The following is a 25,545-nucleotide window of genomic DNA, read 5'->3' as shown; positions in this document are numbered from 1 at the left end:
CACTGACAATGACCAGAAGACAGGAGGCTGAGCTGGAGGTGGCTGAGATGAAGATGTTGGGGGTCTCTTTGGGAAGGACCAGGATGGAGTTCATCAGTTAGATGTTTTGGAGAGAAGGTCAGAGAAGCTTTGAAGATTTTAATATTTTCAATCATTGTTGATTTTAGAAACTCCTTTTTTTTTTTCCTTCTGTTTAATTTTGTCTGGATGTTGACCTACAAAATAATGTTGGTACATGATAAATAACATACCAAAAAATCGAATTATTTAAATTGCAATTTTCATTTTGTTCAATTGACATGATACCTTGTTGGTCCACGCATAAAAATTAAATGAGGAAATATAGCGGACGACCAAAGAGGAGATTTGTGGATGTAAGATGAAGTTAGTTGGTGTGAGAGAGGAGGATCCAGAGAAAGTGTCAGATGGAGAAGGTGGATTCGCTGTGGAGACGCTGAAGGGAAAAGCCCAAAGGACAAGAAGAAAGAAGAATATTGATTAAAAGGCAGTGAATTTGGTTGTGTTTCACTTCGTGTGCAGGCCATGAATAAGACTGGCATCGTCGAGTAAAGCCCCCTCGTCCCTTCTGCTCGAGGTTCATCCACGATGGGTCAAATGCGGCGGTCAAATTTTAGCTGATGTTGGGCTGCATGTATAACTGAATGTGACAACAAAATGGTATTTCTATTTTCATGCGGGAAAAGAGCAGGATGCTTATTGGAGACTTTAAATTGCCAGGAAATATGACTTGATGTAAAAGAAGAGCATACATGTCCTGCTCTTTGCTGAGCGCCACAATGTCAGTGAAACTTCGAGTCAACCTCTTGCTGTATTGTAGTTTTCAGACATGTTTTAGCTTACAGACGCCGTGCGTGACAATTTTCCAACAACTCTAAAAACCCTCCTATACATCCTGTTCATCGTGCAAAAGTCCCCGGATGAATCGCATCATAGCGACTCTTTAAATTCTTGAGGGCCGCTCGTCTCGCCGAGCTCAGACGAGACAAAGTCAAAACACAAACTCGCCAAGTGTAAGCAACTCAAAGTGGCTCCTCTGGCTCTGCGTCCAAAGAGTTATTGTATTTTATAAGAGTATTTGTATTTTATAATAGTTTAATAGAGTGGCGTTTACATTTGAAAGCAAACATGCCGGGAAGCACTTAAAAGGACCACTTCCAAAGACAACGCCGTGCCGGTTTTTGCTTTTGGACAATACAGCTCAAAGAGAACTTACAGACAATAAAATAAAGTTTTAGTAAATCTGAATTTGTTTGGCACTCTGGCGTCTCTTAGTGTAGCATCCAAACATCCACTTAAAAAGTCAAAGTAGAGAACTACTTCAGTTGTTCTTCATCAGCCTGGCTGGCGAATTTACCGAACTGTCTCGGCTTCGGAACTGCGGAGACTCTTGAGAGAACGGGAGTGTTGGGTTTTCTCGCAGCTGTACGAGACATGGGCTGGACGGCAGTGTCTGCAGAAAGAATGGCCTCTTCCAATCAAAATAACAGTAAACAAGAAAGTATTTATGTGGATCAAACCACGCGGTTTTCCATGAACTTTATGTCTAAAGGAGCAGTCTGCGTTGTAACGCGACCTCAATCGAAAACACATTTTTAACAGAGATTCGAAGAAAATTGGTAGAAAATATCCCGTCGGAGCCAAAGTGAAGTATGTACGTGCAGATCGAACAGACGTTTTTACTAAAAATTCAAAGAAAAATGGTTAGAAAATGTCCCGTCGGAGCCAGAATTAAGGATGTACGTGCGTACGAAGCAGAGGTTTTAGGTTGGTTTTTTTTTGTCTTTTTTTACAGAAATTCAAATAAATGGTTAGAAAACGTCCTGTCAAAGGCAAAATTAAGGACGTATGTGAAGATCAAACAGAGTTATTGGCCCTGAACCGTATGGTACATCTCATTTATCAAGAAGCCAAAGATCTTTGGTAGCAGCTCGGATTCTTCGGTCAACTCCAAAATATGCCGCCGCAGAAACCGACTTTCAGCTGTGTGATTTGGGCGAAGTTAAAAGCGAGATTCGCTTTCTGTTGTACCGTCGGAGCTGGGAGGCTTCGGGGAGACACTGTACAATGACCTGGCTGGGTTTAAGCCCGGGGTATTCTGGCATACAGATGAGCAAAAACCCAGAATGGCCGCGAGCTCCTAGCGCTCGATCCGGCCAACTGTCTACAAAGCCGGGAAGGGAAAGGAAATAAGGGAAATAAGTTAATGCCGAGCGCGTCTCCTCGAGTAAGGAAGGTACCTCAATGTCCATGAGGACCAAATATAAACTGACAAATAATTCAGATCGACTTCTTAGATCTGGGGGATTTGAGGAGATTTAGCGTTTCCCAAACAACAAATATTTTTTGGCTCGCAGATATTCTTGAAATAAGCCGGTGGCTTTAAATATTGATTTTTAGTTTTATTGCCAGTGGCGGCAGAAAGGTCGTCCTCGCACGACGTAGCTCGATGTCACGATGTCAGATTTTAAATCACAACGCCGGGATCTCATGGCAGGTCTGGACAGCGCTGGACATTCTTGGTTAGCTTGACAGCAGCGGCCTTCCGCCTCGACCGGTCGCGGTCAAAATGATAGAGGCGATACGAGAGCGGCGAAGGACGGGAACGAAGGATCTCTTAACGATAATAACATCAGCGCTAACAGTTTCAAGCTAACGGCTTCCTTGATACAATTAATATGCAACACAATGAAGCTAACGCAAACGCGCCGAAAAACAACACCGAGTGCCTCACGCTCTGGAACGGCGGCGTGCCGAGTGATCCGTGGGTTTTCATTTTCACCGCCAGAAAAAAAGACACAAGCAGGATGCGGTGCTGTTTCCAGCAAAGATTTCACCGTAATTTAATTACGGTGAAATACTTTAAGAATATAGTGTTGGGATTGGACCGGAGACACGGTTTTAGACGGCTTTTGAACTCGGCTCCCATGTAAATTTGGTTGCCCTACGTTTTTTTTTTTTAAACATTCCTTCATATCTGTGAATTCTGCCCCGAGTCCATGTGGATCTATCGTGGTATGTTTACAATAATGTTGTATGTTTAAAAATTGGATTCTGGAGCACCAAACATGCTCACACTAAGAATGCCAGACGGGTATTTTGCCATCAGATGTTACCCAGAAGGGTAAAGTAACAATATCACAACAGTATCACAACAATAGCACTTTCAACTTGCAAAAGACATATTTTATGGCCTGTTTATATATTGTATAGTTATTTTATTGCCTATCTGTATATTTTATATATATTGTCTATTTTATACAGTTTTATATTTGTATTGTCCAGGACTACAGATGGAAATTAGCTATAAGCTATAATCTGGTACAAACATCTCTGCCTCTGTGCTTAATGTATTTGTACACTGTCCTAATAAACTTCTAAACAAACAAACAAACAATAAGAGCGAGAGGACGGAGCGTCGAAAAGCAGCAAACGGACGGATTGATGTTTCCGTACGGTCCCGCAAACACGCCGACACAAAATTGACAACCGCAAATATCGATCTCTCCGGCGTGTCGCGTCGTCGTAGCTTCGCTTAGCGAAACGGCGCGGTACGACGAGGACTCCGGCTCGAAATGACTCGGAGCCGACGGGTCGCCGGAGGCGGCGAGCCGAGCTAACCGGTTCTCGGCGGCGGCGTTGGGGGAGGTGTCGCCCTGACACAAATCATCTCGCACGTTCTCTCCGCGGCCAAGTACAACTCCTTAACTACCGGCTCGCTCCTGCTCGGTGCTGGATGCGCACGTCCGAGCACTTCCCATCTGTAATTTGGCCGAGCTACAAGGTTGCACCCCGTTTCAGTCAAGCCAGCTGCCTCCCTTCCTGCCAAGCCATCACTGCGCTGTGGCGAGACCAGATGGACTCACTTACACTCAGGCAACGGCGGTGAACCACTAACCATTCAGAATGCCTTCCTTCTCCTTCCTCTATCCCCTTATCACACCATTCCCCCCGTCTCCCCTCGTCATCCTGCCTGAAAGCTTCGCTTTCCTGTTTCCCCGCTGCACCTCCTGGATTCTGCCTCCAATCATCCCTCTTCTTCCTCCCAGCGGAGTCTGAGCCGCAACCCTGCCAGGATGACAGCTTTGTTATCCCGTCTCACAACACGATTGAGTTCTACGGCAAATGTTTTTCCCGAGAAATGTTTAGCCGCGCATAAAGGTACTTAGTCTTCGCCGATCCATCGATCCTTGAAGGCCCGTCTTGTGATTATAAGGGTCGCGGGGAATTCCAGAATATCCCGACCAAACAAATGCGTGAGGTTAAACTCCTTCCAGCGAGTTTCGAGTGGAGATCGCCCAGTTGGAAGAAAGTTTGCAGGGCTACTACTCGGTCCAATTCATTATAGAAATTGGAAAGATTAATCCGTGGCGTGAAGACAAATAGCTAAATGGCAAACGGGAGGTTTCAAACGAGAGCGATGCGAGCCGCTCCGCACGCTCCGAGCTCGAATTAACATGACAAACCGCAAGTAAAAAGGATTTTGTGGAAATGCTCACAGACCCCTTTTTGGTTCGTTGGCTGCTGATATCCCCTAGTGGACGAGACCCTGGCATGTAATCGGCGTTGAAATACCCAAAAGAATGAAGCGACCGGCCTGATACCAAATGAGACGACCCAAACCTCAGTCCCTTTACTCTTCGGCCACCTGGAGCCAGTCGGTCAACAATATGTATCTCAAGCGATCATCTTGCTCCATGGCGTTTTTTCGGTCACGCAGAAACAAGCGATCTTTCGTGCACTTGGATTGGGTGCAGGACAAACACGAGTACCTCCCGTTTGCATGATCGGGTCACCTGTCGCCTTTGGGCGTCATCATTTCCGCGATCTGCAGATTAACAACCTTGAATCTGAATGGCTTTTCGATCGCTACGGTTTTTACCTTTTAAGGCACGTCCGGCCGTCGTAAGGCCGTGTACAATAACCTCAGTAACCCTAAACGTGTTAAACCTCGTCTTAGTCTTCTACCCCAAGTCAAAAAGAGTTAAAAATGGATGGACGCTATTGTCGGTCAGTTCTAGGTCGTTTTTACAAACGCTTTCGCTTAAATCCACCTTTGACCGCGTCAAACAACCTGCAGCAAAGAGAAGTTTTGGATAAAGTAAAAGGATTGTCTGCAAATGTCAGTCACACACATTTCTTTTATTTTTCAGTCAAAAGTTTGTTACCTGGAAGCAGGCTAGCATGTTGAAACGATTAATATTCATCTTCAGCTGGATCTCATTTGAACAAGATCTATTACCTGGGGCTCTTTATTTAGATAAGTTTTTCAATACAAATAGAAGTCCCAAGATGTTTGTTTACGCCGTCCGTGAGGTCCGGTTCCTTCGGAAAAGAAAAAAAATGGCATAAACCGAAATCAGATTTGGCAGAAGCTTAAAGTGCATCTGTTGATTAAAAAAAAACTAGAATTCTGCTTCACACCTGCGTAACTGTTATGCAACAAGTTCCAAATGGAAATGTTCTCGAGCGCAAACAAACGCTTATCATCATCCGTCTAAATGAAAAGAGGAATGTCATTTGTTTCCACTGCGACGGCGCCGGCTTGGCTTGGCCGCGGAGTCGGTCCTTCCAGCAGGTCCGAACGTCCAAGGTAATTAAGACGGCGGAATGCGAGCGTGCGATGGGAACGTGCCGGCAGAATGACGTTTTTTTTTTTTTTTCCCCGACGGCGTTCGCTAACGAGGCCGCTAAACAAGGGTTAAAGAAAAAAAGGTTAAACTTTTACCAAAAAGGCTACTTTTATGACGGATATGCAAAAAGTCTTGCCAGTTATGCTCATTTGTTCGTTGCCACAGGGTGTTTTCGCACCTTTCGCGGGTTTTTCTTCTCGTCGCCGAAACTCCGAAAACAACTGGACTGAGACCTTTACGAAAAGGGTCTCAGTCCTAAACAAGATCCTTGGAGTTTGTTTTCTCAACACGATCGCGATTTAGATGAAGATGAACTCGTCCACAGAAAGCGAAACGCATTTTTTAAGGAGAACAGCAGCCATGGCGGCTGCCGTGTGGTCCGGGGTAATGTTTGTTATAAGTTGTTTACCGGTTTTAGGAGAATAAAGATCTCGATATTTGACCGAAATCGTGACCAGCGTCATGAAGAAACCAGCAGTTTTGACGCTCCATTTTGAAACGATCTCATCCGACCTGGAAACAGAAACAAACTCTCTTTATCCACGGCCAAATTGCAAAGATACCTGAACCGGGAATAGAGATTCAACTCCCACGTGGCTTCTACTGATCGGTTTTAGTTTCTTTAAAATGTTCCCTTAGTCCAGGGGTCGGCAACCCGCGGCTCTTCCATCTTTACACCGCGGCTCCGAGCGGCTTGGGAAAATAAATTATAAATATTTGATTGAAGTGTATTTCATTTGTGTTAATTCCTTTTTTTTAACTCTTAGTTCAAAGTCGGAAGATTATTGTGATCTTTAAATATTAAATAAAATTATATTTATAATTTTTCGCCGCTCAAAATAACGTCACACTGGCGGAAGCCGGTATACCCGCCAGCCGGTAAAGTCCCGATTTGCAGATGCTGTGCGCAGAAGTTCAGCAGCAGAAGTCCCATAAACCAGGTAAAATAAAAATTTATGAAGATGTTTTGCAAATATTTATTTTTTATTGTTTACTGACACAGTCATTTTTTTCCTAATTTATTTTTAAAATTCAGGTCAAGGCTCCGCTACACGCTCTGAAAGCCCAAAGCTCAAAATGAGTTCATTACATAAATAAAATTTAATTTTCTCCGTAATACTTTGTGAATTTCAGAAGCAACACACGACACACTTGTTTATACAAAGTGTAAAGGTAATAAAAAGCAATATATACGGCGGTACCTTTATTTTAGACGTCAAAAAGTAATTGCGGCTCCCAGTGTTTTCTTTTCCGAGGAAACCGGGTCCAAATGGCTCTTTGGGTGTTACGGGTTGCCGACCCCTGGTTTAGAGTATTCAAGATGTGAAAACACCAAACTCACCCCGAATCAAGCGCAAGTCGCCGTTACCGTCAGAAGTCTCTCCAAATCCGAGCTAATCTGATCTTTTTTTTGTTTTTGGGGTGTTTCATCTTGGGTCATGGGTAATTTCCGAGCGTTCTAAGTAATCTTGTTATTTCCCCGGACAGATGTGAACGAGTGCGAGCTGCTCAGCAGCGTCTGCGGAGAAGCTCAGTGCGTCAATGTGGACGGCTCTTTTCTCTGCATGTGTCCCAGTGGCCAGGAATACAACGTCATGGTGGCCAAGTGCGAGCCGACCCCGACAGGTGAGACTCCGCAGCTTTCCGGCACGTCGGTGAAGAACCCTGAAGTAGACGGATTCGAGATTTTCTCTGCGTTAAATGTTGTAGGAAGACGGGGATTTAGACGATGCAATGAAATTCTAGCAATACAGACACCGGACCAGACTCAGAAAAGAGGTTCAAGCAGGTTGTAATGGGTGGAGAAAGATGTCAGGGGTATGAAGAGATAGAAGACTCAGGTGAGACAGGAATCTCCATGGATCATGATGTTTGCAGATGACTTTGTGATCTGGAGTGAGAGCAGGGAACAGGTTGAGGAGAGGTGGAGGTATGCTCTGGAAAGGAGAGGAATGAAGGTTAGCAGCAAGACAAAATATGTTTGTGTGAATGAGAGGAACCCGTCTGAGGCCACCAGGATGGAGATCAAGAAGGTGGAGGATTACAGGACCTCAGGATCAACAGTCCAGAGCATCGGAGAGTGCGGAAAAGAGGTTCAAGCTGGTTGGAGCGGGTGGACAAAAGTGTCAGGGGTACGAAGACATAGAAAACTCAGGTGAGACAGGAATCTCCATGGATCATGATGTTTGCAGATGACATTGTGATCTATAGTGAGAGCAGGGAACAGGTGGAGGAACATCTAGAGAGGTGGAGGTATGCTCTGGAAAGGAGAGGAATGAAGGTTAGTAGCAAGACAGAATATATGTGTGTGAATGAGAGGAACCCGTCTGAGGCCACCAGGATGGAGATCAAGAAGGTGGAGGATTACAGGACCTCAGGGTCAACAGTCCAGAGCATCGGAGAGTGCGAAAAAAAGAGGTTCAAGCTGGTTGGAGCGGGTGGACAAAAGTGTCAGGGGTACGAAGAGATAGAAGACTATCGGCAGGAATCTCCATGGATCATGTTGTTTGCAGATGACATTGTGATCTGTAGTGAGAGCAGGGAACAGGTGGAGGAACATCTAGAGAGGTGGAGGTATGATCTGGAAAGGAGAGATGAAGGTTAGTTAGGGTCCGAGGGTACGAGGAGATAGAAGACTATCCGCCAGAAGGAAAGGAAAGGTGGAGGAGACGGTGGTGAGATGATCCACAAACACTTACAATGACCAAAAGACAGCAGGCAGAACTAGAGGTTGTAGAGATGAAGATGTTGAGGTTCTCTTTGGGAGTGACCAGGATGGAGAGGATCAGGAATGAGTCTATCGGTGGGATGGCCCATGTTAGATGTTTTGGACGTAGACTGAGATGGTTGGCTCATGGACAGAGGAGGGATAGTGAATATATGGGTGGGCAGATGCCGGAATCGGACCGAAGAGAAGGTAGAGAAGGATCTGAAGGTAGTTGTTGTGAGAGAGGAGGATCCAGAGAACAGATGGAGAGGGTAGATTCTCTGTGGAGACCCCTGAAGGGAAAAGCCCAAAGGAAAAGAAGACGACTTTTCCAACTCAGTCACTTCCAGCCTGTGAATGAATAATCTTTTGGCCGCGTGATAACATCTGATTACTTCAAGAGCCGTCCCAACGTTACACTCGTCCCATAATGCACTCCTTCATCGGCATCTTCATGGAACTGCCGTCATTGGAACGACCTCAAACAACGATGTGGCTAATATATGGATTTGTCGGGCTAATGAGCTTCGCGCCCGCAAAAACATCTACCCTCGACACATCGCACCGATAAAACCAGCGTGAAATTCTCAAGCCGTTCAATTCCGACAGCGAAAATGACAACTTTAACGGTTTTCGCGCGCAGGAGGAAGGTCGAGATGGCCACAAAGCGGGGATGAAAAAAGAAAGGATGGATGGACTTTTTTGTTATTCACCTTTTTCATCAGCTGTGTTACAGTGTGCAGAAAAAAAAGCATTTCCAGCACGTAGTCGTGGATGTTTCCGATATGGATTTAATTTTAAAAAAAAATTATAGCTGGCTATAACATATTCTCTTCAATAGCATCTTGCAGCGGCTCATCTAGTTACACTATTTATTCTTGTTTATTCTGTAAAATTCTGTATGATTGTCCAAATAACACCTTTTCATTATCTCTTCTGTAGAACCACTGTTTAAAACATCTGTATATTTATAGTTCCATCCCTAAATTGCCATCTATTAATCATACTAATCACCACATAATCTGCACATTCAGATCTTACTGCCATTTATTTGATGATTAATGTTGATTTATCGGCAATAACTAAGCAATAACTATGTGCAATAATGTAATTGCAATAACTTTTCAATGAACATCGTGCACCTGTAATTTTTTTCAATTTAAATCAATTTTGGCCCTCTGGGTATTTGAGTTCGACGAAAAAACACACAACGGTACTGAAAAAATTTTAAAAAAGAAATGAAAAATAATGGCAATAAATAAATGATTGCGGAGTAATAATTTAGGTTCGTAATAAATAGTAACTAAGAAAAATTCAAAGTGGCTCTTCGCACTGTTGGGGGGAGTTTGGGCGTCTGACAGCCTGCCGGGACAAAAAAATAAACAAGTTCAAATGATTTCAGGGCTTCTTTTTGTTTCAATGAAAAGCTTCCCAGAATGCTAAATAACACGGGACGTCCAAGTTCAGTGTTTTGTACTTCGGATCCCCAAAAAAGTGAGGAAAAAAGCCTCTGTTAGCATCTGAATTAGCCCCTCTGTTAGCCAGGGGGCTAATCCAGATGCTAACAACCCGCAGCTCTTTGCCCGCTTTTATGCGTTTCTTGCGTTCATATCGAAGTTTGTACTGTTTTTTTTAACGCGTGTGTTAGCTTCGCTTGAGTTTAATACGGTATTTTCATCAAACGCGCATGTACGTGGGATGAAAATACCCCCGTTTCCCAGTCAGAGCAAACAATTTGTGTCAAGTTCGCTCTCAAAAATGGCCGGGAAGAAAACGCACAGCAAAACGAAAATATGCGGACGAACACAGGACGTTTTTAGGACGTTTTTAGGACGTGCGAGAGTTTATATTTTTCGCTGAACATCACGGCAACACATTCTGCTTTACGGCGGCCGTCATTTGCACATTTCAAAGTTTCAAATCTTCAAAAGAGACTGAACTTTGCACGCGCACTTTGAAAAGTCTGTCAGAAAAGTTTTCCCAAAAGTTTACGAAGCGCTCGGAGACGGCGACGCTCGCATCGTATCGACCAAATCGGCCGGGATTGTTCGAGGCAAGGAATGCCAGAAGTCCTAGTAGAAGAAAAACACAATTAGTAAATAATCATATTGATGTTCGCGGATTCGGTCGAACCGGGAGTTTGTCCGTGTGAGACACCGGACACGAGCTGTATGGTTGAAAAAGTCTCCATTTCTGTCACCTGTCGTCATGTTGGTGTGCAACATTTCCAATAAATTTGGTTTAGCAAAGGTGTTTGTGTGTGATGGAGGGACGTCGCGACGTTCATGTCTTCCCAATAACACGGTAAAAAAAAATAACGCCCTTCGCCTTTTTGTTTCCTTGCTCCCAGCTTCCGCGGTGGAGCGCAAGGAGTGCTACTTCCGTCTGAACGACGAGAACCTGTGCGAGAGCGTGCTGATCAGCCAGGTCACCCTGCAGGAGTGCTGCTGCACCGTCGGAGCCGGATGGGGCGACAACTGCGAGGTCCATCCCTGTCCGGTCAACGGCACCGGTGAGGCCGAAGCACGAGTTGGTGACGATTTTCAAAAGGGAAACGAGACGCGTTTCTAAGAAACGTGCAGCCTGGGTTATTTACGCGCGTCGAAGGTCGTTACGAACTGTTCTCCGTTGGCGTCCGTTCACACATGCAGAGCATTGGAATGGCGTCGCTCTAAAAATGTTGTTGAGCCGACGATGAGTTGTCCCGAATACACCTTTCACTTTTCCACTTATTCGGACACTGAAGCAGTTAAATCTTCATTTCATATTTCAGTTTTGCCATTTTTCGGTCGAGACACGACACAATCAGCTTTTATTTCTTGTCTCGGGACACTTTTCCATGTCAAGGATTTGCTGTTAACCTGCAGAAAGATCCCAGGTCACAGTTACTGGTGTGATACTTTAATAGCTTTAATTTTCTTGAGATAAATAAGAAAGCCAAGAACATGACTGATTTTCACATCTTTACACGGGCCGTTAAAAATTGGATTCTGGAGCACAAAACATGCTAACGCTAACAATGCCAGACAGGTATTTTGCCATCAGATGTTTCCCTTCTGGGTAACATCTGTGGCCCCCAGATGACCAAAGTAGCAATATCACAACAATAGCACTTTCAACTTGCAAAAGACATATTTTATTGCCTGTTTATATATTGTCGTTATTTAATTGCCTATCTGTATATTTTATATACTGCTCAAAAAAATAAAGGGAACACTTGAACGACACAATGTAACTCCAAGTCAATCCCACTTGTGTGAAATCATAGTGTCCACTCAGGAAGCAACACACATTCATTTGGACTTGTTTTAAGGACATTACATCAAAGTTGGATCGGCCTGGAGTTTGTTTTTACACTTTCATTTTGAGTGCGATTCCTAATCCAGACCTCCATGGGTTGATACAATTGATTTCCATTGATCATTTTTGTGTGATTTTGTTGTCGGCACATTCAACTGTGTAAAGAGCAAAGTATTTCATAAGAATATTTCATTCATTTAGATCTAGGATGTGTTTTTTAAGTGTCCCTTTATTTTTTTGTGTGTAGTGCAGTGTATATATATTGTCTATTTTATACAGTTTTATATTTGTATTGTCCAGGACTACAGATGGAAATGAGCAATGAGCTATAATCTGGTACAAACATCTCTGCCTCTGTGCTTAATGTAATTATACACTGTCCTAATAAACTTCTAAACAAACGAATAAACAAAGGTGGACACCTCTCATGAGAAGATGTGAGGTTTCTATCATGCATTGACGCGGGGACATGAGTGCATCACGGGAAATGAAATCAGAAGTAAAATGTAATCAATAATCGCCCCGGGGCGTTACTGGAACACATATTTCTCAGTGGTAATGTTATTTTTGCGGAGATGTTTTATCCATCTGCGGATGTAAGGAGCCGTCGCTGCAGGACCGTCCTGAACCGACCATCTGCGTCCGTGCGTCGCGTCTGACCTCCTTTATCGCTTCCATTTTCCAGACCAGTTCGACCAGATGTGTCCGTCTGGAAGAGGTTTCGTCCCCAGCGGAGACTCGCTGTACGGCGTCCCGTCTGCTGACAGCTACACAGGTAGGAGACACCCAGTCATAACCCCTTGATTTACTTATTATTACTTTTTATGATCAGAACTTCAAATTCGAGTCTTACGTTTCCGCGTGGAACCATTTGAAGCTTTATTATCCGACGCCGCGTCGCACTTTGCGGCGTCCCCGGCAATTTCTTATTTGGCTACGCGTGCGACTGGTTTAAATAAATATTTGTATTTTCCATGAAATTCCGCTCCCGATTCCCGGGAGCTTCATCAAGCGTCGCAGGGAGATTGAGCCATATTTCCCTCTGGCTCGCGAATGTTTCACGTTAGCAGCTGTACGAGCCACATAGCTATAACCACCCCTGGGAGTAACTGTTCTCGGACATAATAGAATTCCGCTCTAACACTTGAAAAAAAAAAAAAAACCCCGCTGCCCCTGACTGTTTGCAGATGTGGATGAATGTAACCTGTTCGGCCAGGAGGTTTGTAAAGAAGGCTTCTGTCTGAACTCGCTGGGCAGCTACGAGTGTTACTGCAAGACGGGAAGGGACTACGACCCCGCCAAGATGGAGTGCAGAGGTCAGAGGTCAAACGTCCACCCAACACGTGTGTTTTGGAAATGAAAGGGAACTGTGATGTGGAAAGCGGCTGGGTGAACGCTGATAAAAATGCAATTTTTTTTTTTTCCCGTTATGATGAGATAAGAAAAGGGTTCGGGCTTTAGGCCGCTCCGTCCAGGACAGGAAATTCTCCGAGCCAAGAGGGAACCAAGATGTGACCTGGATGATCACAAAACGCATAAATTCTTCCTTTCAGGGAACCTGAAAGAAGCTTCAATCTGGTTTTTGTGAACCGAAAGCGGCACGTGTCGGCCCAAGGTCCACGTGGATGGTTTATTTAGATGCTTTTCAACGTATCTTGGAAGAATTGGAAATAAAACTTGCACAAACGAAAACATGTCTACCACGTCAACTTGCTGATCTCCTCTTAAATAGATCCATTCATAGTTTCGTGAATGGCAAACAATAATGTTGTAATTCTAAAACAAAATCAGCAGGATTTCCTTATTTAATAATTTGCAACATTTGTAAAAGAGTGTTTGGGATTTAAAGGATCAATTTCTTTGAATCCAGAGAGGTTTTTTACTCGGTAATCTGTATTAATATTATTCTCATCATTCTTCTTCTTATTATTATTATTATTATTGATAATTATTTTAATTTATAATCTATTTATAAATAATTCAAATTTCTCTTCTTCCAATAATTATGATTATTATTATCATAAATTAGCGCAACACGGAAGTCAGGAAAACCAGCATAGATCATGAATTAATAAACTACTACTTAGTTATATTATTATTATAATTATTATTGTGCTTGTTAGCAATAATTAGCAATAATTCTTATTTCTAATTTATTATTAATAATTCAAATTTCTCTTCTTCCAATAATTATGATTATTATTATTATCATAAATTAGCGCAACAGGATGGGCGGGAAAAGCAACATAGATCATGAGTAAATAAACTACTACTTATTTCTATTATTTTTACAATTATTATTGTGGTTGTTAGCAATAATTAGCAATCATTCTAATTTCTAATTTAATATTAAAAATTCAAATTTATCTTCTTCCAATAATTATGATTATTATTATTATCATAAATTAGCGCAACACGATGGGCAGGAAAAGCAACATAGATCATGCATAAATAAACTACTACTTATTTCTATTATCATTATAATTATTATTGTTGTTGTTATCTTTAACGTTGTTTTTCTTACAGAAATTGACTCCACCACAAATTATAACTCTTGTAATAGAAAAAATAAAAACTAAAACACCCCCGTGCATTTGATGAGTTTGTTAATTAACGATATATTTTTACAATTATTGTGTGTGTGTGTGTGTGTGTATCCTTCTCTCCCGCAGATATCAACGAGTGTGTGGATGAATCGGTGTGTGTCGGCGGTCAGTGTTTGAACACGGAGGGCTCCTACCTGTGTTTCTGCACTCCACCGATGGTGCTGGACCACGACAGCAACAGCTGCGTGTTTCCTGCCGAGGCCGACGGTGAGAATCGAGAATTTTCTTGCTTTTCTTTGTACACCTGAAAAATAAAAATAAAAAAAATAAAAAATATTTGTGAAGAGGCTGCTCGTCCTCGCCGTCGCTCATAACTCGCCTCGCCCAAACATCTTTTTCGTAAATTATTACGGGAAAGGCAGAACGCTGACGACCCGGTTCGAGGGTTGAAGTATTTTTATTTGTTTTATCGTCTTAACTTCAAACCACATTATTTCTATTTATTTTTTCCAGATTGCTCTTTTGCACAAAACCTCACAATGCAATCATTAGTCCTAGTTCCACATGTTTGAGAGCAGCCGGCCTATAAACCATGTAAACAAGTCCAGAACAGACTGCAGCATCGACGTGGTATTTGGTGCTTTTCGGATCCTCGATAACAGTCGTGACAGGATTTCTTTTTTCCAATTCCGTCGATCTCCTCCCCGGATTGTCGGGTTCTCGGTCCAGGTTAAGCCTCGCCTCTAAACCCGTCGTCGGCTCCGATCGGCCCGAGACCGCCTGAAATAATGACATAAAATTAAATTCATTCCCAACCCCTCAGCTTATCACGCTCCTACATATCAATGTGGGTGAATTGAAATCTGATCATTTAACGAACCCGCCAAAAAAGTGGATTCAGGAGAACCTTCATCAATTTGTTGGTCAAAGAAAAAACAATCATAAAGGAGAAAGGAATGTCACTTAAAAAAAAAAAGCTTAATGCAAATGTGGAAAAATGTGGAAAAATGTGAATATAAAAGTCAATAATTATGTAGAATATCAGAATCAGAATCAGAAAAATTGTATTTATCCCCGGGAGGCACATGGGGTAGCAGCATCAAAGTTGAGAACATCAAGTGTAAAAAAATAAATTAAGTTAAGTTAATAATAAATTTTTAAAAAAAAAAGAGAAAGAAGATATTTTATCTATATTTGTGTGTATGTTTGTGTGTGTATGTACAGGACTGTCTCAGAAAATTAGAATATTGTGATAAAGTTACAAAAACAAAAATGTCACACATTCTGGATTCATTACAAATCCACTGAAATATTGCAAGCCTTTTATTATTTTAATATTGATGATTATGGCTTATATCTTAAGAAAACTCAAAAATCCTATCTCAAAATATTTCAATATCATGAAAAAGTAATTTTTGCTTTTTAATGGCATTACAGAAGATAAAGAACTTAATCACAATATTCTAATTTTCTGAGACAGTCCTGTTTATGTGTATATATATATATATATATATATATATATATATATATATATATAATTGATTACTGGAAAGGTTAAAGTAAAAAGTGAGAAAGGAAAATATGTGAAAAGGAAAATATGTGAAAATCAATAAGAATATGGCAACACTTCTTTAAAAGGGTTGCATAAGTATTTTAAGTCTTTTTCATATCACTAACTAGCATAATAAAACTAAATAGCAAATAAAACTTACATTTGAGTGCATTTTCAAGGGGTGCAACCCAGTAGTACAACGACAAAAATATATGTTTTTGAACTCGAAATTCACTTGCGTGTGTCCACGTGTGTGTGTGTGTGCGTGTGTGTGTGTGTGCATGCAGAGCAAGAAGAGGCGGAGCAGATCGACTTCCAGGGGATCTGCTGGCAGACGGTGACGGAGAGCAGGACGTGCACGAGGCCGCTGGGTCCCGACCGGAAGATCACATATACCGAATGCTGCTGTTTATTCGGAGAGGCCTGGGGGATGGACTGTGCCCTGTGCCCCCCAAAACACACTGGTACACACACACACACAAACACACACACACACACATCCACACATTGGCAGGGTGGACGGGTTGCAGAAATAAATGCCTGCATCTTTTTAAGAAATGAAGGCAAAGTTGATGATAATCTCGTCATTTGCTGCAAAAGATCCGCCTGAAAAAATAATCGCATACAGACATTTAGGATGCAAGGATTTTATATTTTTGTTATTATTCTCTGATGAGAAGGCAACAAAATTATTTGTCAGTAGACAGTCATTAGCAGCCAAACAAGATGAAAAAAAATAGAAATATTTAAAAATATGCTCAATAGACATGGGTACGATCGAAACAAAATTTACAAAAATGAATCATTAAAATAATCATTTTAAATCAACACATGCTATCACAATTCATGAATTAATGAAAACATTTTTTCCTAATGATTGGTATTTTCTCTCTTTAACTTAAGAAAAAGACAGTTTGGCTTTTTCAAAGATTAAACTGTAATGAAACAAAAATAAGCATTAAATGCAGTAGTTTATTTATAAGCCGTATCATGTCCCTCACTGCAGGATTGGCAGAATTTGGGGATAGAAAATGCTCTATAAATATGTTTATTATTATTATTATCATCATCATCATCATCATCATCATCATCATCATTATTGTTGTTGTTGTTGTTGTTATTATTATTATGCAAATGCACACGTGAAGAGAAGTGTGTTAAAATCTGGCATTTGTTTTTCCTTTAGTGATTAATTGGTGATTGATAATCAATATATGAATACAATCAATTATATCTATCGATAACCGCCTATTATTATTTCATTTTATTTTTTTATATATATATTTAATTGATCTTGTTTTGTTTTTTGTTTTTTATTAATTTTTGGTATTTTACTTAATTTTATCGGGAAGCGGGTGGTTGTTGTAGGTTCACCCGATTACCACTAAACCTTCGTAATCTGTGTATTTAATCCCCGTGTTCTTCCGTCAGAGGATTACGCCACCATGTGCAACCTTCCGGTGAGCAGAGGCCAGCGCCCGTACGGACGCGACGCCCTGGTCGCCAGACCCGTCTACGAATACGAACTGAGCCCGGATTATTCTCCATCGCCGGAGCATCACGTCGGCCTGACCTTCTACGACAGCGAAGACCGTGAGTCGGTTTCCCCTTTTTACCAGGAAAATACAGTCAATTAAAAGACAAGTTTATGCGACAAAGAAATTCCGATTCTTTAAAATCTGACCTCGAGTCGTCTCCCTTTTTTTTCCCCCAGTCAAGGATTTCCACATCTGTATGTTAAATCCCGTACGATGTTTGGATTTTAAAAGGAGGGGCTCCGACCTCGCTGTGTAAATATTCTCACTATTATGAAAAGTAGATCACGACACCGCAAGTTATTTTGTCTTCAGGTGTTTGGTTCGTATCTGAAGGTGTGTCACAACAAGCGGCAGACCAAACACGGGAAAATGAAAATATAGGCCGTATTTGTTCAGGTGTCTGGAGAAGTAAGGAAAATGTGGGTACTTTTGAAATATTTACTTTTTTTTCTACACGGATAATATGTTTTAGGTTCAACGTTGGAATCTTTCCCGGAAGACGAGGGATACGGTTCTTAAATTGGAATTTAGGCGAAGCCGCCGCGTCGAACCCGCGGTGTGTGTTGTGATTCCTGAGAGATGAACGCTACATCGGCGTCGCGTTCCAGATCCGAACGCCGACGGTCGGTTTGTCAGACGGACGGGTTGGTCATCGGTCAGAAGCGAGCGAGACGAGGTATAAAACAGTCGGTACGGGCCGTCCCGTATTAAATCGTGCCATGAAAATATGTCGTCCTCACCCGAGGACGTCCGGTTTTTCCCCAATTCTACATCCAAGGAGCTGCTTTCAGGCGCTTTCATTCATTCTCGGGAAGTTTACCGACGCTAGCGTGTGCGATCTGTGGCCCGTTTTCACCCCGATGGTAAATCCTGTTAAATACAGGAGATCACGTCGACCCGTAGGAGACGGAAATCGCCAAAAACCGATGATCTTCTACCGTGCTACCATGCTAAGCTCAACAGCTACGCGACGAGGGCTTCCGGCTCCAAACTCCGGAGGCATCGAGGTCCAGAAGGCCTCCTCGCGTTTCTGCCTGGACCTGGAAATAATAGGTTTGGGCGGTCCGTGTTATTTTTCTGCATTGACGCCTTTCGGTGAATGCTAATGCTACGAGGCTACGATCACGAAGGGATCGGAAGAGCGGCGGGAAATGAGGAAAGATGTTGGACTTTACGGTCTGGAGATCTCTGAGCTTGAACTTGTAGAACCCGTGCATCGCCGTGCAAACGTGAAGAACAGTTCATGCACAAACAATATTAGAAGCAGCGTCGGCAGAAGCGATAATAGCGATAGACGATCTTTTCGTTTCGTGAGTTTATTCCAGTCTTTTTCAACTTGATGAATCTCATATCTACATCGATAAAGGACAATAAATGACAACATATACTGAAAAAGATGACGTCCGAAAAGGTGCCGGCTGAAGCTTCACCTTATTTTACCTGCCCTTCTTTCATTGGCTTATTTTAGAAACCGAGAAAAAAAAGCGTAGCAGGATATGAATCACTGTTATCGGCAGCTTACAAGCAAACCATCATTCAGCTTTATATTATGCTTATATAATTGCAGTGTGATCGTATAAAATTATTATGTCATATACCATAATAATATATTATGTATAATATTAGTTAGGAATTATAATGTATTATATTGTATTATATTATATACTACGCTGCTCAAAATATAATAAGGGAATACTGAAATAATACGTCCTAGATAGGAATGAATGAAATATTCTTATTGAATACTTTATTCTTTACATGGTTGAATGTGCCGACAACAAAATCGCACCAAAATAATCGATGGAAATCCGATGTATGAACCCATGGAGGTCTGGATTCGGAGAAAAACACACAACGTTAATGTAAATGTCCTGAAAACAAGTCCAAATCAATCAGTGGACGGTTTGATTTCACACATTGATTGACTCGGAGTTACATTGTCTTGTTTAAGCATCCCTTTATTTTTGAGCAGTATATTATATTTTGATAATAATAACTGCCGGTACATTGAAGGCAGTGATTTGTTGAGGATATAGGGTATAATAATAATAATAATATGGTATTATGGTTAATTCCTGCACAAAGGGTGTCGGTAAGATATTTCTGAGAGCTGGGAAAAGTGGATTCTTTCCTTGTGGGGAAAAAAAAAAGGAAAATCATCACGCAGGTTCAGCGGCCTTGAAACAGCGACGCGGTGCTTTACTGCAGCCTAGTGACGGAACGGGGAAGCAGCCGCTGCAGAGTCTGCAGGGTCTGGAGGCCCAAACGAAACGGGACTTTTCGAGAAGCTAAATGTCGCTTTGAGTCTTTTGTTCCACTTAAAGGATGTCGATTCCTGTTCTTGCAAGACGTTGCTGTGTGAAATTCCAGAACGTAACCCATGAAAATGTGAGTTTTGTACCGAAGGGACGTTCGGGGTTTGCGGAGCCCAGTTAGTCGTTGAATCGTCTGGATATTGTTCTTCACGAAATTGTCTCAATGCTCTTCCTTCCGTCCTCTGGAGAACGATCCAAGAGATGAGCCTCAGTGGAGCCGGAGAGAAATGTAAACTTGTAAGCCAGAAGATTTATGTTCATTCTGGACGTTATTCGCAAAATCCTTCAGTTGAGAACTTTCGGTTCAAGTTCCGAACTGAAGAGGCCTCTGGGAGGAGTGCCGAAACGTCTCCGAGTGAACAAATTCAAATCCGGCTGCCGCGACAAGAAGATTTCGACACGAATTCACCACAACCTGGAAGACTGAGGTTTTTTTTTGCCGTGGAGGAGGACAGAAGGGAAAGGAATTGTGAGGTTATATGAATTCTTCTTGTGGTAACTGGACTTGTATGTCTTCACTTGTTGACATTGCAGCCCTCATCCCAGAGGCTTCTTGAGTTCTAATCACCTGTGGGGAGTTTCCCAGTGAGTTTGCCCAGGGTTTTGGGCGGGTCTAGATTATGGTGGCTAACGGGGGTGTCGTTCGTTGGAACAAAAGAGCAACATAGTGAGATTCCCTGGATTGGAATGTGAAAAGGTAAAGCTAAACAAAGATCACATGAACTGAGGCTCATGTGGACAATACCTTTGCCTGCATCTGGTGGAGGATCTTGATCCCGGTACGACGACGTACGTTTGTGAAAGATCGTGTCTGAGGCTCCTCCTCTGCTCAGAGATGTTTTCTTGGCTTCTTTGACTCCTCTCTCTGGAACCATCTGTCTTCTCTGGCCAGATATCGCTGTCTTCAAACGAACGTCCCTTGTCCCTCAGGTGGAGGTGGACCGCGGAGTCCTGAAGTCTCTCTTGTATCAGGCCGTCCGTTTGTGCAGAGGTCGTTCGGTCTCTCCGATGTTGACCTCATCACAATCCTCAGCGGACACAATCTTCTCTATCTTCTGCCCGCCTGGGTGTTTTGTCCTCGGAGTGCACTGGTTTTTGCTTCAGGGTGTTGCGGGGTTTTTATGTACGGAATACGGTGTTTGTCCAACACCCTTCGGAGTTCCTCCGAAACACGAGCGACTCACGGTATGACCATGTTCTTTGGTTTGTTGTCGTCTTCCTCCCGTTCTTACGTTCCTGCCTCTGGCGGTTTCTGATTTGGCGAAGGCCCAGTTTGGCCACCTCACAGGTTGTACCTTGAGAAGAAATTCAAGTCCAGTTGCCAAGACAAGAAGATTTCGACAAGATTCACCCGGATAACTGAGAACCTCCGCTGACGTGAGCTTAAATGATTCCTGATCATCATCGATTGTGATCATTTTGTTTGTTTGTTTTTGTTCTTGGCCAGCAGAACCTCACAAGGCCTTCGAGGGCCTGCGGGCGGAGGAATGCGGGATCCTGAACGGCTGCGAGAACGGCCGGTGCGTCCGGGTTCAGGAAGGCTACACCTGCGACTGCTTCGACGGTTACACCTTGGATCTGTCCCGCATGGCCTGCTTCGGTGAGCGCCGCGCAAAAAAAAAAAAAAAATACAAAAACGTGGAGTAAAAACATGCTAACGCTCGTACGCTCGCTTCCACCGCAGACGTGAACGAGTGCTCGGAACTCAACAACCGCATGTCGCTGTGCAAGAACGCCCGGTGCATCAACACGGTGGGCTCGTACCGCTGCGAGTGCCTGCCGGGCTTCGTCGCGTCCGACAAGCCCAACTACTGCGTGGAGGCGACGACACGGCACACGGCGACGGCGCAAACGCAGTGAGTGTGGACGGACGCTAGGACGCGACCAGAGACTCTGAAACCACACGCACAAGCTTGTATTTCTCTACTTGCGAGGACGTCACTGCAGTTATCTCACCTCAGTGATCTGGGGGGAAAACATGAGGGAATATTTGTGTAATTGCTCTTGAAGGCGTAAATCGGATTCCAATCTCCTCCCTGAATCTACATTAAACCTCTGCAATGTCATTCTCCACGGCCGTCATCTGCTGCACTCTGTCCCTTTTACACTTTGACTATTTCTCTACCGGGCCAATTTTAGAACGGTGACTGATGAAGTTGGTTTTTCTTGCAAATTCCAGGCTTGAGGTAAAAATTGAAATTTAAAGTCCACCGTTGATGTTCTTTAACCTTCATTTGGGCAAAACACTGAGCAAATGTTGACCAAAAGCCACAAAGCGGCTTCCGCGGGAACCGTTTTAGGCCAGAACCCAGCGGGTCGGGTCTGGGACCGGATTTAGGGACGCCTTTTCCCTCCAGGTCTGGATGTTTTGACGTTCGGACGATTGTCCAAGGCAACATCCGCACGAGAACGCCTTAAATCCCTTCTTCGGTCCTGCAATCTGGCATTTTTGCACGCGGAGAAGGCGACGGTTTACGGCTTACGTCCCGAGCTCGTCCGAAACACCGCGAAAAACAACCATTTCGGTCTTAAAGTCGCCCGAAAGTCACGTGACACAAAAAAAGCCTCGTAAGAAATGAGTTTTCTACCTTTTCTTTTACGTATATACTTCTCTCCCAGCTTATAAATCATCTTAAACGGCAAGAACGGTTCACCCAGCATCAGCAGACATGAACAACCATCTACCGGTGTGGTTTTTCCAGAATCTCCGACGGCCACGTCGTTCCTCTTCATCTTCTAAGAACTTGTCTTTAAGAGGAGAACCTCCTTTTTTGTTTTCGTTCTCATGGCCGATCCTCTTCTTGAACGTTTCTTGAACTCGTAAAGGTGCTTATCAGTCCAGTTACTGGTGAAAACATGATAAACTATGAAAAATAAATCTTAAAAAGTCTTTTCGGACGCATTCTCTTCCCTCGCGTCAAACGAACCTCCATCCATAAACCTCCTCTCTGGAAGTTCCGACCTCAGGATCTTCTCCATCCTCCTCTGTCCACGTCCAAACCCTCTGGGTCTTGACTGTATCTCCAGAACATCTAGCAGGCGCCGTCCCTCAGATGGACTCCTTCCCGATCGTCTTGCGTCACCCCAGACACTTTCCTCCACCCGTTCCATCCTGCTGGCAGATGTTTCTTCACCTCTTCTCCACCCGGTCCTTTGCTCTGGACTGTCGAGCGTAAAAATACTTTCCAGAGCAAACAACCGCCAGATCACAGTGTCATCTGCAAACATCGTAATCCAACTCACAAAATATGAAGAAATTAAATCAGAATTAAAAAAAAAAAAAAGTTAAATTCCAAAATTTTGAATTCAAAGTGTTAAGGTTGAAGGCTGGATGAACTTGAAGGTCTTTCACATTGTTGGTGTTTCGAGATGAAATAAAAAGGTTTTCGGTGGAACCTTTTCGGACGAAGACGAAGTGGCACTTTTATTTTGGTGTTTTTAGTTTTTGGAAGCGCTCCTGACCTGCATCTCAACAAGATCATTTAAAAAAGAGATTCCTGTTTGATTTGGGGATTTTTTTTTTTTTTTTTCGGTTTCGGAGCTTCGTCTCTTCCCGTTGTTTTCCGCATCCCAGACATCTCCTCCTCCTCCTCCTCCTCCTCCTCCTCCTCGTCTTCCTGTTTTCGTCAGCATTTAGCCGCTCGTGCCGGTCGGTGTTTAGCGTTTGGGTGAACTTTCCCTTCCAAATGATGGACGGCGCAAATTTGAAGGCGAAGACCTGGTTTGCAAACACGACGGCTGAGTGTGTGTGAACTGATGAAACCTTTGGTTCCCTGAGAGGATATTTGATCCTTAAAAGTACAGAAATACAACACACACACAAATACATGCATTCGTACACAGCGAAACACACATAGACACACACACACACACTCACGCACACATACACACACACTTACGTAATCAACGCCCATATATCCTGCACTGTATAAGACACACAAAATGAAATAAACAGTAATTTACTTGAGATGAAGATTCAACTTAATCTATATGTGGTGCCTTCAAGGGAACACAAACACACAATTGTATAAAATCGATGTTTTGACTGTTTTATTCTTATTGTTTTATGTGTGTGTGTGTGCGTGTGTGTGTGTGTGTGTGTGTGTGTGTGTGTGTGTGTTCAGAGGCCATTTTTATTCCTGTAACGTGTTGACAAACCCCGTGGTCGTGTGCTGGGGGATTCACTTGTAGCCAGTAAAAGTGGATATTTAATTTTGTGAAATTCTGTCGGCTTCCTCCTCGCCGTCCTCGCCTTCCTCGCCGTCTGGCCCCGAAATCACCTTCAGGGCCGGGCGACGCCTTCGCCGGTATCCAAAATCACCCGTAAAACACGTCTTCGTCAACAATTGCGTGAAACACGAATGTACAAATGGATTTATTGGTTTGTTCCATCGTTTTTTTTTTTTTTTTTTTACTAAGTCTTATGTTATTCATTTGTGATATTCTTCATTTGTTGTATTTTTTTCCCCCCCGAGCGACTGTTTTTCCAATTTTATTTAAAAAAAAAAAAAAAAATCATCAAAAATAGCATTTCATGAGCTGACACTCTGATGACACTCTATCATAAAAAGATCAGGGAATGATCAGTGATGAGGAATAAAAAAAAATAACAATAATGATTAATTATATTGTTACGGTGTTTTATCTAAAAGCCGTATTTAAAACGAATTTAAATAAAAGCGAGCTGCTCTTAGAGAAAAACCACGACTTTCCAAACGGTGATTGTGTTTTCGCGAACGGCCCGACCCGACAAGTTTGTTCCTGCGCATATTATGGGATGCATTCATTGCACCAGAACCAATCAGCTCTCCGGGAAACGCGAGCTTTTGTCGAGTCTCCGCAAGAAAAAGCTAAAAGGAGGGTTTTGTTTCTCATCACCTGCTATTCCTTCCGCTTGTCTGTGAGTTTGATTTTTATTTTAATTTTTTTTTATTTTTTTTTATATTATATTTTTTTTTTTCCTCTGTTTTATGGCCAAATCTTGCCACTGTGGTGCTGCTGGGGGGGTCGGGCAGGGCGTGGCAGCGGTGGGAGAGAAGACACTTGTGTACATTTAAACAGAAGAGCGGAGAAATCAGCTGATGTTAATTGTAATTTGTACATGGATAAATAGCTTTTTCTATGAATTCATCCTACAATGTTCATTCAACTCATTGGTAATAAAACACAAACTGTAATATTTACGTCGAGTTGTTTTCTTTCCCTTTTTTTCCCCCTGTAACATGTGTTTATTCCCAAATGCATGAAAAAAATACAATATTCCCTACTTTAACAATCTGACGTATTTAATTGATATCGTATTGTTCCTGCTTTTTTAGCTCAATTATTTAGGTTATTTAATACTTTTATGTATTTTTTTTTTCTTTTTTTTTTTTTCCTTTTTTTGCTACGCAGTAGGACAATTTTGGACTTAATATCAGATTTTACCGGGCAAACGTGCAACATGTTTCTATCCAAGTTATAAAACACTCCCCTTTGTATTTACCTTAAAATGCAGGATGTAGAGCAGGGTAATAAAATATTTAGCCGGCCACCAATTGTGCAATAAAAAAAATAAGAGAGACCTGCCATTTTCATCATAAGTACACTTCAACTATGAGACAGAATGAGGAAAAAAATCCGGAAAATCACATCGTGTGATTTTTCATGAATTCATTTGCAAATAATGGTGGAAATAAGTATTTGGTCAACAACAAACGTTCTTCTCAATACATTGTTATTCACCCTTTGTTGGCAATGACAGATGTTATTGTTTTCTGTAAGTCTTCACAAGGTTTTCACACACTGTTGCTGCTATTTTGTCCCGTTCCTCCATGCAGATCTCCTCTAGAGCACTGATGTTTTGGGGCTTTGGCTCGACTGGAAACCAAAAAGTTCTATTTTGGTTTCATCTGACCTTCAGGATCATCTCGTACGTTCCTGGACCAGTTCTGTCT

At 42.5% G+C, this 25,545-nt stretch overlaps 1 protein-coding gene across 5 annotated transcripts in view; it reads left to right on the top strand.

Annotated features, from left to right (window-relative positions):
• ltbp1 (latent transforming growth factor beta binding protein 1) overlaps positions 1-22,892 on the top strand; it is a 189,434-nt gene extending 166,542 nt beyond the window's left edge. For all 5 annotated transcript variants that reach the window (XM_086164018.1, XM_086163999.1, XM_086163991.1 and 2 more), the window contains 9 exons: positions 7,140-7,277; positions 10,709-10,870; positions 12,344-12,433; positions 12,846-12,974; positions 14,331-14,471; positions 16,044-16,220; positions 17,188-17,349; positions 21,060-21,209; positions 21,294-22,892. In XM_086164018.1, the coding sequence (XP_086020144.1) occupies positions 7,140-7,277; positions 10,709-10,870; positions 12,344-12,433; positions 12,846-12,974; positions 14,331-14,471; positions 16,044-16,220; positions 17,188-17,349; positions 21,060-21,209; positions 21,294-21,469 (1,325 nt within the window). In that variant the 3' untranslated portion in view covers positions 21,470-22,892. The remainder of the gene's footprint in view (positions 1-7,139; positions 7,278-10,708; positions 10,871-12,343; positions 12,434-12,845; positions 12,975-14,330; positions 14,472-16,043; positions 16,221-17,187; positions 17,350-21,059; positions 21,210-21,293) is intronic.
• The last annotated feature ends 2,653 nt before the right edge of the window (positions 22,893-25,545 follow it).

Source organism: Fistularia commersonii, chromosome 2 (genome assembly GCF_037954325.1).
Source record: "Fistularia commersonii isolate RoL2024-O1a breed Wild chromosome 2, RoL_Fcom_v1.0, whole genome shotgun sequence".
In the NCBI taxonomy this organism is placed as follows: Eukaryota; Metazoa; Chordata; class Actinopteri; order Syngnathiformes; family Fistulariidae; genus Fistularia; species Fistularia commersonii.
This window is presented reverse-complemented; position numbering and strand designations above follow the sequence as displayed.